The sequence below is a fragment of the Saccostrea cucullata genome, unplaced genomic scaffold (genome assembly GCF_032062105.1).
Source record: "Saccostrea cucullata isolate Sc308-1 unplaced genomic scaffold, CSIRO_AGI_Scuc_v1 ctg2228, whole genome shotgun sequence".
Classification (NCBI taxonomy): Eukaryota; Metazoa; Mollusca; class Bivalvia; order Ostreida; family Ostreidae; genus Saccostrea; species Saccostrea cuccullata.
In genome coordinates, this window is record NW_026938699.1 from 35,851 (window position 1) to 49,781 (window position 13,931).

Genomic DNA, 13,931 nt, shown 5'->3' on the forward strand with positions numbered 1-13,931 from the left:
CCCAGGAACTGGGCTCAATTCAGCGATCGTCAGAATCCCCGCGTGTATAGTGTGTAATTTGACGACTCAGCAATTACATATGCTAGTTTTATGATTTTTTGGTATCATTTGTAACCATAAAAACGTTAAAAACTACATGATTGTATTTGGTTTAGAGAAGCTGTATAAAACCTCTTGATTGTAATCGCGCGCGGCTTTGTCAAAAATTCGACTGAAGCGCGAAGCCTAGAGTGATTCCCGAGACTGACATTAACCATGTTTCATTCGAAGAATCTCCTACAAAATGCCATGTTTCAGCGACCATGCATGAGAAGTTCCGAAGATCCACCCTCAATTTTGTTCGAATGGTCAGCGTTGCCAGATAACGAGTTGTTGTAATTCGCCATTCATCTCCGCTCATAAAGATTTCAACACTTCATTGGAAAATAGAGGCGCGCAAGAAACATTGTTTCACCAATAGAGGCGGGGAGCAGTTAAAAAAAAGTCTTGCCCGATCTGTTTCTTGGACCAGACCCAGAAAGGAAGAGGTTTAACAAAAATGACCCTGTTCTCTTCTGGATACCTTGTGAATCACCCATTTACTTCGATGATATAACCTCTTCATTCTTTTTTGAAGTAGGAAAACTCCAATTACATATGTAATACGTTTTTTTTAAGTTGGAGCACCCGCTGGTTTCATGAAGGAACAGGTACAAAGCTCTATTCTGAGTGGGGGAGAGGAGTTGCTAATCGGTCAGTAATTAGCCCCAATGGGATCCCTGACTATAACGTCTCACGTAGTAAACCCACCTAGTAGATCTAACAATGAACTGCCTGTCACCAGTGAAAATATTCACACGGAAAATAACAATTCGACAAATGACAAGAACAAGAAGACATTTCTCCGGATCATGGAAAAAGTGAATATGGTTTTCTTGATTGTTTTGGTGTGTTACTTGTCATGGACGATACCCGCCACCTTTGGTTTGTTTGATCCGCCCAGCTCCTCCTCATCCTCGACATTGCTTCAGAATAGATCGTTATTAAATGGGACGGAAAGTTTGATTGTAAGTAATAAAAGTTGTTCAAGTACTTTGTTGTAAATTGTTCTGAATCTTATTTCAGAGACATTGAAAAATAATAAATGAATTCTAATCAAAAACTTAGATTAAGTATTTATTTTATTTATTAAAATATTGTTGCAAAATTATTTTTTGATTGTTTCTATACAGAGTAGTTCGTAAAGATTTGGAGAGCTTAGCACTATAAAGCTATTAAGAATCTTGGTTCATCTTAATCTGTTGAACTAAGTTTGACTCCTCGATTAGGATCATTAAGATAACACGTTTACTTTTATATTTATAAAACACTAAATTTAAATATCGGCATTTTCAAAACCACCCATTCAATGATTAGAATATCAAACTTTCATATTATAGATTTGTCATGTAAGTGCGATTACCCCTTAAGAATATTTTTTTATGTTCTCATAAAATTAGTTAAAATTCATTAATTTTGATCTAGAATTTTATCCATCATTTACATATCATTTCATCTGCTTTAAGTGGTTTATTTACTTTTGAAGAATATCAAAAATAAAATCAAATGTCTTTGAACATGAATTTAGGATAGCTTTGAGGAAAAATATATATAACTTCTTCAAAGCGCGTAAATAAAGTTCGTTAAAGAATTTAAAAGAAGTCAAATGGCGTATTGCACTTGGTTTGACACCCTACAACCCAATGACCCGACAGACGGTCTTATCATGTGACCCAATCAATGTTAATGATCGAAGTTATCAGTACGCTTGGTTGGGGAGACGGAGGGTGGGCATGGTAACGCTGTTGCACGCGCCCTTGTGCTTTCCCATATTTTTCTTTCGACAAGGTTATCGACCTGTACAATCTAAAGTTTAAAACATGAAAACTTAATTTATTTATTTGACAAGTAATTAGAAATCTCCAGATAATGCAATAAGAGGAGTGACAGTTTGATTGCTTTTGCGTCGAAATTGATAAACATGCATCTGAAGTGTTCAGGCTTACATTTGACCCATTTTTGAAAACTTTATGACCTGGGGTTGTTTCGTTATAAGATACAATGCTATAAAATTGATAAACTTGTATTGTAATGTGAGAGAATAAATTACCCTAACGTGAAAAATCGCTCCACCGGGGATTGTGGCTTGAATAATGATTTAAAATATTTATAAACAGAACTTATGGGGCTTATATCTTGATCTATTCTTGCATTGTTATAGATAGAATTCGTTTAAAATTGTCTGATTGAAGTCTAATCCGAAAATTCCAATATGTGTGAATGTACTTCCGTTCGTATACAAGATCAAATGCAAAATTGTTTCCTCAACAGCTTTATTACAGAAAACGAATTAAAAATTCCATTTCATTTAGATTTGAAGTTATAATAGTATAATAATGCGCGCGAATCTAGAATATCAGCGTGGTGTCATAAAATAAACCATCCCTATAACAAACCTCCACTAGAAAGTTTACTACAATGTAAATACTCTACCAGTGAATGAATTTCTGTATACTGGTAGTCAACATTCCTCAATGCGTTTAGAACCCACCCCTTCGGAATTTTTATTATGCATTACTATTATTTGGTGAAACAAATATTATATACCCTCATACTACAGTAAAACTTGCTTATAAGAAGGTCCTGGGGTCTACTAGTATGAATTTGTTGGTTCCTTAATATATCTGTAGGAGAAGGTATTATGATATATAAGGGATAAAGATACGAGTTCATAATAAACCGAGATATTCTTATATCCGAGTTCATTATAATGGGAACCCTTGCCGTATGAGTGAATGTTTACCACACGGTAAATCTAGAGGAGAACATTTATTACAGGAAAGGGTTATCATAGAAAAGGGGATTCCAACGTTAAAAAATCAAATGCAAAAATTTCTTCAAAAAAACATTCTTTAAATCTGCAAAGCAAGCAAGAAAAGTTTGATAGGGACCTCACCTCACAGAATGCAAAACTTCTAAAGTTGGTCGATGTATGAATAGGGACTTTAATCTGTTTATAAAAATAATCAAATTGAATAATAACCTTGAATTGATTATATAAGATAAATTAGAAGTGTTTCATTCTTCAACGATTTTTGTTGTTGGAATAATTCAATTTTTAGAAGTATCTTCTTAATCAAACATCATAAAAAGTAATATCAGAATAAACAGTAAAAGCATACAGATAATCGGTTATTTTCGTGCCTTTCTATTATAATACCAAAACAAATTTACCCCTAGCTGTTATATCCATTTAAATTTTTTTTTTATGATAAAGGATTAGCATTTTTGTTCCGAGGGAAAACAATAAAATATTACCGAATTCCTCAATGAAAGATTGAACTGCTAATGAATTTAAACACTTTCTTCTTTTGAAGTATATGAACCCTCTACCTGTTCCAAAGAAAAAAATACCAGGTGTAGGCATCTCAATCAACAGGCGGCATGCGGCGAGAGCAATTTTTAGAAGTTCGTTTGTTGCAATTAGAACTTTTTCTTGCCAAAAGGTTGAACTAATTACATAAATCAATTGCGTTTGTTTGTATTTAAATTTTTCTAAGTATTATATCGGTGTATCGGCGGTAAATCTGGATACGGTATCTCGATGCCAAGAAAGAATGAAACAAACTAGCTGATTCACTCACGCGAGGGGAAATGGAAGCTAACGAAGCATTATTATAGAACCGAGTGGCGAGCTTAGCCCTTTGTTTTTATCTTGTAGCAAAGATAAATTTCTCACACTATCCAAATTCAAAGAAAAACATTCCTTAAAACTCAGATCTACACTTTGATTGATGCTTAACAGCAATTGGTATCGATTTATCAGGTTCTAGAAATTCTTGACCTTCAATTTTCTCAATCATCAGCAAATACTTGTTAGAATTTAAACAGAAGTCGGAGTAAAAAAAATGAAACCCTTTGAATCCTTTTCACTTTGTTAATCTTTTAGAACACTCGAAAAACGCTTTAAATACCATGAATCGTGAGTTCTCAAATCAAGTCAACAGATTTCAAAGTAAAGATTCTAAGAAAGCGCAATACTTCATCTGTTTCAAAGAGATACTTGACACGACAGACTAGTGTATGTCAAAATAATTTGGAAAGAAACCTTCATTCCCAAAACATTTATCCTTGTACCATTTTAAGAAATAGTCTATTTAGAAAAGCCTTTTGAAATCTTAAGAAAAAAATTCTCTTTTGATTCTACAGAAGGTTGAAGAAAACTGTCATCTAAGCTTGCATTTAACGAAGCATTTTCAGACGTTCTTTGAAATTTGATTTGACAAAATTTCTGTATTTTGTGAAAATTCCAAAGGCATCAATATTAGTTTAAATATGTAATTTGGACGCTATTATGTTTTTATTTGTAGGTAGATACAAATGTTGCAAATAAAGTGATACACGGTTTTGTTGATTTCAACAATGAATCAAAATCGACAACATTCCCAGCAAAACATTCCAAGAAATGGAAGGCAGCAAAAAGGAGACGGCAGAAAAAGAAGCTGAACAAAAATCGAAAGAAAAATAAAAATAGAAAAAATAAATCTATGAAAAGAAAGAAAAGCAGAATTTTTCACAGACTAAAACCAATCACAATCCGACAGATTATTGAGATGGTTGCACAAGAAGCACTGACCAAAACATCCGGGTCCTATGATTACAATCAGTTGGAGGCTGAAATTTTAAATAACAATTTCCTGCCAAAAACGCCACAAGTTTCCAGTGCACGTGACGAATCATCAGTGAAACTTCAAATTGACGGTAAGATTTTTATGATTTATCCCCTCGCAACGGTGTTGGAGGGGATATCACTAACGCAGTCGTTTGTGTTCGTTTGTGGGTGGGTGGGTTTATTCTGTGCGAAACAAGTGACGTAATTTGCATAGGTATCGATGTCAAATGCTGTCTTGACTTATAGATATGCTCTTTGCGAAGGAATGCTCCGCCATTCATTCTCTTTGTTGTTTTTACTAAATACTCACGAAAAATGTTTGAGTAAAAAAATAAAAGTTATTTATAAAAGAGTACATGAAGTTATATGTCTGATTACCATTTGACTTTTCGGCAGCAAGTTCCAAGGAATGGTCATCGTGGAGTCTGTGTTCTGTTACATGTGGAATGGGACAACAAGAAAGATCACGTGACTGTGGATCAGCGTGTCGTGAAATGGAAACACAAGCCTGCTACCGCAGACGTTGCTATGGTAATCAGCAATCAATCTTATAGAAAAAGGAGACTTCAATTTAAATATGATTCTTTATGCAAAAATCTTTTTATCGAAATTTTCTAGTGAATTTGGTGGTAGATTTATTATTTGTAATTGCAAAACTTTATCCTCATGAACCACACAAACCATGGACTACAAATTAATATACTAGTATTTAGATTTTAGATTTCTCAAAATTAATTTTGGTATTTTTAATATGCAGTTTGATGTAATATCAAGTTATCTTTATTGCAGATGATTCTGCAAGAAAAAAGAACAAATTTGCTTGGGAGTACGAAAATATCATCCCAGATTCTACGTTAAGGCCAAAGGATTTCATCAACCCTGGTGAGACGTGCATATAATATGTCAGGCATTTTTTTTTCAAATTTTGTGTTATGTTTCTTTTTCAAAATAGTTTTTAGAAAGCATTTTCTCTAATAAATCATTTTTTAGAGAAAGATGTATGTAAGAGATGGATGGCGTGTAATAAAGACACCATATCATCTTATCTGAAGCGTGCAGCTCTTCCCAGCTGTCCTTGCTTGTACCCACTGCACCTGGGATATAACCCCAAAGTCTGGGACCCCCACGCCAAGAAACACTACAGCTGGGCGGACGTGGACACAAAGGCAGAGGGCTTATATGCCTACAAACCTAGCGCTCGGTTCTGCATCAGGTCAAAACTTTATAAGGGTGTGAAGACTTTATCATCCCAGATGTGTTGCTATGACAACGAATTCAAACTTATCACAAGAGGAAAAGGGGCGGGTACCCCGAATTTGATTAGTCCAGAAATGTCCCCTGAACTTCACCACAAACTGGATATAAATCCATGGATTATTTGTAAAGGTGACTGGTCCAGGTAAGTGTCGCCTAATGACGTAATAAACAAAATTATGAAGTTCATCCATTTCTTATTAAAGGAGGAAAAAACTTTGTCTTTTTTCTGTTGTTTCCAGGTATAACCAAATTCTACCTCCAGATAATGGCCGAAAATGCTCAACGAATCCAGATGACAATGTCATTTTGCAACAGAGAATAGACAGTGAGAATTACTAACGTGATGTGTATGGAAGATGACGTCATAAAAAAGGTGCCTGTTACTAAAGGAGGACATTGCTTCGGCAGGACGGAGTAAAATGTTCTACTTCCGGTGTTATGAGTCCTTTTTCGTACTGATGTGTGTTTGATTTCTTGTGACATGCACAGTATCTGTGTGTCATTGTTAACACAATTGTTCGCTCATACGGGTATCTGGATATTTTATTTTGTATATAAAATGGTTTTATTTTCATAAATGTGTAAAACTAATAAAAACAACACGTTTGTTTTTCACTGAATTTATCGTTTCACAAAATAACCATGAGCATTTTTATTTTAGCACTTCAATGTAAGTAAAAAGTAATCAGTCTATGTACCCATGAAATTAAATAAAGTTAGTTACAAGGTTTCATTAAAATCGTGCAAATAACCAATCGCCAACAACAATCTTGTTCATAAATGATCTGTAAGCTTCCTCAGCACCCTGTCAAATGCCAATCAGCTTACAATGTTTCCATCCCGTGTAAATTCAATAAATTATAAAATTATATTTTTATCAGGACTACTCATGACATCCGTCCACATATAAAAAAAGGGGGGGGGGCATCCTCAGCCCGTCACATTATTTAAACACCCTTGATAATTTACTTCACATCCTTGTAAATCATAACCAAGTTCCATTTTTCGTTTCAAATATTTCATTTAATAAAGACTTCAAAGTTCAATGAAATATAACAAAACAGTCAGTACATCTATGAGTATATAAAGTCCTAGCTTAACATCTCTGGCCTAATAAAACACAGTGGATTGCGGTGTCCGTGCGGTGGAGAAATTATACACTACTTAATTTGTATTAGTTTACATTATTTTCTTTTACCTAAGTCACTAGTAATTTACAGTCAGTGATGTTGATGACGTAATATGATCTGATCGTTACGATCGTCGTGATGAAACTGGCGTTCGCTGCTCATATATATAACCTTCCATAAATGGTCACGTGATCACAACAACCAATGAATAATTGTCCTTTCTGGAGCAACTCGGAACTACTTTACATACATTTTGTATAATACAAAGAAAATAACATCGCTCAAAATGTCCTTTCTACATGTAAAGTGGGAGCTATAAATTCTATTCGATATACTTTAGAAAACAAGTTCAACAAACAATCTGTAATAAAACGGACACACACAATCCATGGCGTAGTAATACCGAACAATAATGCAAACACATAAGTATTACGCTACACATTCAAGTTCCAAAACATTTCGTCAAATACAGCATAATTAAATGACAATACTGCAATAAAATAACATTTAAGTATCAATTATGAATATTTGAGGACACGGACAGTGTTATTTCGATCTTATCAATTGTAAAACAACAATGTTTATGTCACATGACTAATTTCTTCGTAAGAAAGATGGCAGGCGCCCAATTTACAACACATGTGATAATGCTGAAATAAGTAAGTAAATTACAGTTGTAATATGGTAGATAATGATGAAAAACTGACATACAACATCTCAGTATCACTGTCCCTTACTGTCTGTTCAACAATATCTCGCTAGATGTCTGTAACACAAAAACAGCATTTGTTTACATTAATACAATGTCGAAGTGCAATGTGTATTGCATCAATAATTCAAGTAAACAATAAGATAATGAAATAACATCAACAATAAAACATTTCTTATAGATTTACAACTGGATGCTACTTTACTTCACTTACAAACACTCCACCATCAGCCTGTGATTAATTAATATGCAATATTCTAAAGTCCAACCCCCATGCATATTACAGATCCCTATGACGGCTTCCGGTTTTTAAGGGTCTACTTGGTTTGGGGTAACATTATTTTGGCTACACCCTGCATCAGAACCTGTGCAGAAAAATCCACATGAAAAATCCACATGAATAGTACATGGATGATGCAAAATCATTATTGAAGAAATCTAAACTTCACATTTTGACTGGAGCTCTTCTAAAAATGTGAACACTTTTGATGTAATTTTCAGTCCCGTGGTAGCTGCAAAACTGTATAGTATTATGCTTTTATGTAGTCTTTGACTAAAGTCTGGTATATAAAACTACAACGCTACAGTTCTGCAGCTAGTTGTATGGCTACTGCTATATGTTTGTCAGAAAACTATTACGCTTTCCAAGACTTGAAAATTAATTCTAAACGGGTAAGTATACTTGATGTGCATTCTACAGGGTAGCTGCTTATATAATTTGAGATGAAAATTGTTAACGTAATAGTTTGTGATCAGAACATCATAATAAATTATTACAATGGTTTAGGCACCTGATCACCTAAGTTGCACCTATACCTGTTTACTGTCTGTCCGGAAGGCTGTCGTGTAGCATTTCATGATTGACTTCCGGACCTCAAAGACCTCTACTTCCGCCGTTACAGATTCTCCGACAAATGCTACATAATGAATTAATAAAAAGGAATATTTGTTACGAGAAGAATCATCATGAAAATTTCATTTGTTTGCCAAGGAAATTTAGACAAATTTTGACACCTGGAGCGACGAATTTCGTTTCCTGCGATAAGTACACGGCCCCTGGACCCGGAAGTTTCGTAGAGCACACCGCAGAAATCAATCTGCAAGCAAAGGATGTACTATTACATTCAGACCAATTCATTATTCTTCTTTCCTCATTCAACATTTTTTTGCTTCTAAGTCTTTGAAACGGTTTAATAAATTGTCTTCGCTTTCATTTATATATAGATCTATTAAGTAGTATTTATTCCTTACATTTTTTTAAAGAGAAATTACATATCTTTAATCTGGATTTGCATATAACCTAGTTTACACAAAAAAAGCAACAAAGGATAAAGGGATACCCGTAAACTTTACGGAATTTAAAGAGAAGAAAGAAAACGGGAAGGAACGAAGAGAAAAACAGAGCAAAAAGAAACGAAATGAAAAGTAAACAAAGAGAGGAGAAAACGGAGAAGTTTAGATTATTATTATTATAATTTTTTTTTTTTTGTAAAAACTGAATTTGTCCTAATTATATCGATTTCACTGAATGCTAAACAAATTGTATTCATTTCAGTTTGGTTTGTGTATACAAGTGCGGAGGGGGTAACATTATTTAATTATTTTTTATATATCTTTTATCTATCTTTATGTATAAGGTTATATAAAAAAACACAAAGATCGAATTTTCCATTAATGCAGTCAATTTGTGTTTTCGGAGAGTTTTTCCGATACGTCAGATCCAAATAACAAATAAAATATTTTTTCATTTCGACAGTTAAAAAAAACTTTAATCGTAATAAAAACAACATTTAACATATCAATCATGTACTTTGAGAATATTAAACTTGTTGATCAATTATCAGTTCGGAAATTCATACTGCTAAATGTTGCTTTTATTCAGTTATCCTGGAAATGCATTTGGCCATCTTGATTAGGGTACCTCTCCCTAGGCCTATGAGTAATGTAAAATATGACTGAACGTAAATCAAGGGATTAAAATTCAGTGAATGTAAATTTTTCAATATTTTATAGGCCTTACTGCAGAAAATGCAATACAAATAAATTTTAAAACTTACCCGTTTATAAGGACACCGTGTACGATACATTTTCCATACTTAGTCATCTCAGCAAAGTCGGGATCGGTATGCAATGGGTTGTTGTCCAAACTTATTTTAGCGAAAGAAATTACGTCGTCTTTTGTGAAAGTTTTTGTTAATGTAGCTTTGTCTCCTACATTTACCGATGTATATTTTCTGGTAGAAAGAGACCTTGCACAATCTGCAATGATTACATAATTAGAATATCGCGTACAAAAACTTTTATTTTAAATCGGCTCGCACTACACATTGCATTGCTCGTCACAGCGCAAAGGGAGGCAACTTCATCATTTGCATGTATCGATATATTAAGGATTAAAAAAATTAAATTGAAATTGAATATGCTGAATTGAAGTGAACTTTGAAAAGGGTTTTAGAAATTGATGAATTCAATGTATTGTAATGTATCTATAGAAACGTTCAAAACAGTATATAGTCTTCATAACATTTTACACAATTTTAAAACAGAAATACTTGAATAGCAATCTCTTCTGAGTTTGAGATAAGAAAATTTATATAAAATTCATATTAATGGGCCCTCATTTGCATAATGCCGTTTATGCATAAAATTATCACACAAGCCAACCGATTGATCATCGTCATGAAATCGAAAAATAAGACAGTTATTCCTTACATTTACATGCTCTTGATTCCGCCAATCCACGTGTACAAGTTCTGCTTCTGTATAGCTATTAACATGATTAATTTGTCCTGCCCTGCAGGTGAATTTTTTTAACCGCGCCTACTGATGAACCAGTACATTGATGGAGAAATAAAGTACATAAAGTACTATTTGTAATTCTATCTCGGACAAAGACATTGGAAATGTAAATATTCATGGTTTAATTCTTAGAAATTTTTTTTGTGTAATATGCTAAAACACACTCATGAAAATGTTCCTAGAAACTTTGCAGTTTTATAGAAAACTTTATACATTTCTAAAACCACCATCTGTTGATGACAGCATGAAGTCTACGCCTCAAGAAGTTCCACAACATGACAAACATGGGGACATGGTACAACCTGAGTGTCATCAAACCAAAGGAAGTGGATACAGCATTCCACCTCAGCTTGTCCAACAGATTCCAGTTGCTACAAGACCAGCTAGAAAACAATGATACCAACATCGAGACCCAATGGAGGCACACCAAGAAAATATGGCGAAACTCATAAGAGGAAGTCCTTGGCAGAAGAAAGACTCAACACAAAGAGTGGATCTCTGTTGATACCATGGGAAAACTAGATGTGAGGAAGGAAAAGAAACGGCACTGAATATAAGGATCAGGACAAGAACAGCAAAAGCAAACGCTCAAACTACACAGCCATATATAAAGAAGTTTAAAAAAGCATTAGGAAAGATGAACGGGATCACATTGACATCTGTCCAATTGAGCAGAAGAAGCACGACTATGAAAGAGAACAGCAAAAGCTCAAGAGGACTACACAGTCACAGATAAAGAAGTTAAGAAAAGCATCAGGAAAGATTACGGGATCACATTGAAACCTGTCCAAACGAGCTGAAGAAGCAGCGGGACAAGGAAACCTGAGATAACTGTCTATATGGTCACAAAGAAGCTCTCCAACAAGTTCCAGCAGACAGTCAAGGCAGTGGCGGACAAGAACGGGAAACCTCGTACAAAACAAAAGTGCAAATGACGAGCTGGACAGAACACACTGGAGAGCTACAAGTATTTTAGAAATAGACTTACACCAGAAACACATCCGTACATTTAACCAGCCGATACAGACATCCCATCAACTGTGACAAGCCAACAAAGACAGAGATCAGGAAAGCAATTAATAAATTTAAGAATGGAAGAGTGGCAGGGCTTAATGAGATACCAGCAAAAGCCATCAAAGCTGATACAGAGACAGCTGTTAACATCGTATTCAACCTCTTCAAGGAGATCTGAGATGAAGAGAACTTTCCGGAGAAATGGAAAGAAAGCATCCTTATTATGCTGCCAAAGAAGAGAGATCTCGAATTACACGTGTGTCAATGCCTTGTAAGGTCCTCACTAGGATCCTTCTCGAGAGTATGAGGCAGTGGATCCAAAGCTCCGTGACCAGCAAGCTGTTATTAGAGCCAGCAGATCATGCGCTGCCCAAATAGCCAGTCTGCACATCTTCATTGAACAATTACTTAAGTAGAGGCCCCTATCTATATCAACTTCATCGACAATGAGAAAACATTCGACAACAATGACCGATAGAACTATATGTAAGATACTGAGGCATTATGCCTGAAAGGATCTCAAGCAAAAAAACTATGAAAGAGTGCAGGCATGAACCAATGGACAAATCAATCAGATAGAAGAAGGGCTTAATGGGACACACGCTTAGGAAGCCATTATCCAGCATCACATGCAAGGTTCTGACTTGGAACCAACAGGGCAGAAGAAAGTGGGGATGTCCAAAAAAAATGGAGGTGTGACTCGGAGTCGGAATAAAGACAAATGGTCTAGTAGGATGCAGTGAAAGCAACCTAGAATCGAGTTCGTTGGAGGACTGTCGTCGACGGCCTTTGTTCTTCACGGAACGATAGGCCTAAGTAAGTAAGTAACGGAGTCGAAGGTGATATAGAAAAGCGCTCGTGTGTATGAATTAGTTTTTCCTTGTGAGTGTAAAGAAAGAGTTCTTGTGTGAGTAATGGGAGTGATTTAATTTGCATCGGGATCGATATAAAATGCTGTATTTATCAATATGCTATTTTCCAAAGGGATGCTCCACTTTAGAGAGCAACTTTTGGCAATGCAATTGTATGTCTGTTTGTGGTTGGGTTAGTTCATCCTGTGCGAAACGGAAATGACGTAATTTGCATCGTGGTCGATTTCGAATGCTGCATTGATTAAAAAAATATGCTCTTTGCGAGAAGATGCTCCGTTTTGCACTGCCCTTGTTTTTTTGCCTTTTTCAACATAATTTTGTTAAAGAGACATTTTATTATATTATTTGTGGCGGATTTTACTGTGATCTGTGACTGTCTAATGTGAAAAGCTGAAATAACACTGTAAAAGGGACCAATAAATTACTCTTTAAGTGTTGATGTATGTAGAAGTAAAATCGGGTAATGCATATGTAAATTAAACAAAATACTATACCTTTGATGTTTTGTATCAATTGCAAATGTTTTGAGCCAAAATTGATTATTGCAGACTTAATACTTGTGATTTGATTCATACCCCATTGCACTTTATTCTGTGACAATTTTATTATCTATATCAAAGCGATGAGATAATAGGCAAAATACTCTACCTCCTACAAATCTCTATAATGATAATCTTGAGATATCCATCTGATAAAATGGAAGATGGGCCGATCATTTTTTTTTGTATTTGACGTCAGTCTGCGAAAGATCATACGTTTACACAAAAACACTATGTTTAACCGATGATCCGTCATCATAAAAAAGTAAAGAACTTTAATTAAATGGTAATGTCGCGGGGCAAATGATTTTTTAAAACAGGAAATTAAAAAAAAAAAGACCGTATATTAGGTTCCGTGTGAACAAATTGGTTTTCTGAATGTAGAAAATCAATCAATGATTTAAGCAAAAGTGACGTTTAATATAGCAATAAAGATAGCGTAAGGAACGGCTAAATATAACAGATCTGACTTCTAACTTAGCTACAGTTAGTCAATAAACGACTCAGGTTTCGTCGTTACCTTCAAAATCTAAACAAATATTCCACACATCATATAACCATCACACTACTGAAAAGAAGTACCATAAGAGTCATTAAATTAAATGTCGCTTTATTGTCTCATATCCTGATGAATGACACATATTGAGTGCTTAGGTTTTCCGCTTCTTTCGTTGATTTTAACTTTATGATTTACTGATGCTCAAACATGTACTTGCTCTCTAGAAAGGGTTGTAAATTATGGTTTTGTATCGAATGAGGAATGGTTATTGTCAGGATATGCATTTTCGGTTTTATAGTGATAGGCCTAGGTAACGGAGTTCAACAGCCGACAATGGCACACAGAAATATTTCGAAGCCAACAAAATCCAAGAAAACTCGAACTTTGGGGCAGGGAACTTTAGGATGCCCAGGGCGATCCTG

The 13,931-nt window shown here is 34.8% G+C and overlaps 2 protein-coding genes across 2 annotated transcripts; one reads left to right on the plus strand and one right to left on the minus strand.

Annotated features, from left to right (window-relative positions):
- The first annotated feature begins 165 nt into the window (after window positions 1-165).
- Window positions 166-6,567, plus strand: LOC134250994 (isthmin-1-like). Its single transcript, XM_062733358.1, has 6 exons — window positions 166-1,046; window positions 4,389-4,779; window positions 5,087-5,221; window positions 5,480-5,572; window positions 5,681-6,089; window positions 6,187-6,567. The coding sequence occupies exons 1-6, from the start codon at window positions 750-752 to the stop codon at window positions 6,284-6,286; spliced, it is 1,425 nt and encodes a 474-aa protein (XP_062589342.1). The 5' UTR covers window positions 166-749; the 3' UTR covers window positions 6,287-6,567.
- Window positions 6,568-8,057: 1,490 nt separating this feature from the next.
- Window positions 8,058-10,135, minus strand: LOC134250993 (hydroxyacyl-thioester dehydratase type 2, mitochondrial-like). Its single transcript, XM_062733357.1, has 4 exons — window positions 9,844-10,135; window positions 8,801-8,883; window positions 8,603-8,703; window positions 8,058-8,151 (listed from the first exon to the last, which is right to left on the minus strand). Exons 1-4 carry the CDS (start codon window positions 9,888-9,890, stop codon window positions 8,104-8,106), a joined length of 279 nt encoding a protein of 92 aa, XP_062589341.1. The 5' UTR covers window positions 9,891-10,135; the 3' UTR covers window positions 8,058-8,103.
- Between the last annotated feature and the right edge of the window lie 3,796 nt (window positions 10,136-13,931).

Excerpts from the sequence above, each read along its gene's own strand:
- LOC134250993 (XM_062733357.1), bottom strand. The coding sequence starts at position 9,890 with ATGACTAAGTATGGAAAATGTATCGTACACGGTGTCCTTATAAACGG. Across the intron at positions 8,704-8,800 it reads AACGAAATTCGTCGCTCCAG|CATTTGTCGGAGAATCTGTA; the intron begins GTGTCAAAATTT and ends TTCATTATGTAG. Across the intron at positions 8,152-8,602 it reads TCCGGACAGACAGTAAACAG|GTTCTGATGCAGGGTGTAGC; the intron begins GTATAGGTGCAA and ends TTTTCTGCACAG.
- LOC134250994 (XM_062733358.1), top strand. The coding sequence starts at position 750 with ATGGGATCCCTGACTATAACGTCTCACGTAGTAAACCCACCTAGTAGA. Across the intron at positions 5,573-5,680 it reads AAAGGATTTCATCAACCCTG|AGAAAGATGTATGTAAGAGA; the intron begins GTGAGACGTGCA and ends ATCATTTTTTAG. Across the intron at positions 6,090-6,186 it reads TGTAAAGGTGACTGGTCCAG|GTATAACCAAATTCTACCTC; the intron begins GTAAGTGTCGCC and ends TGTTGTTTCCAG.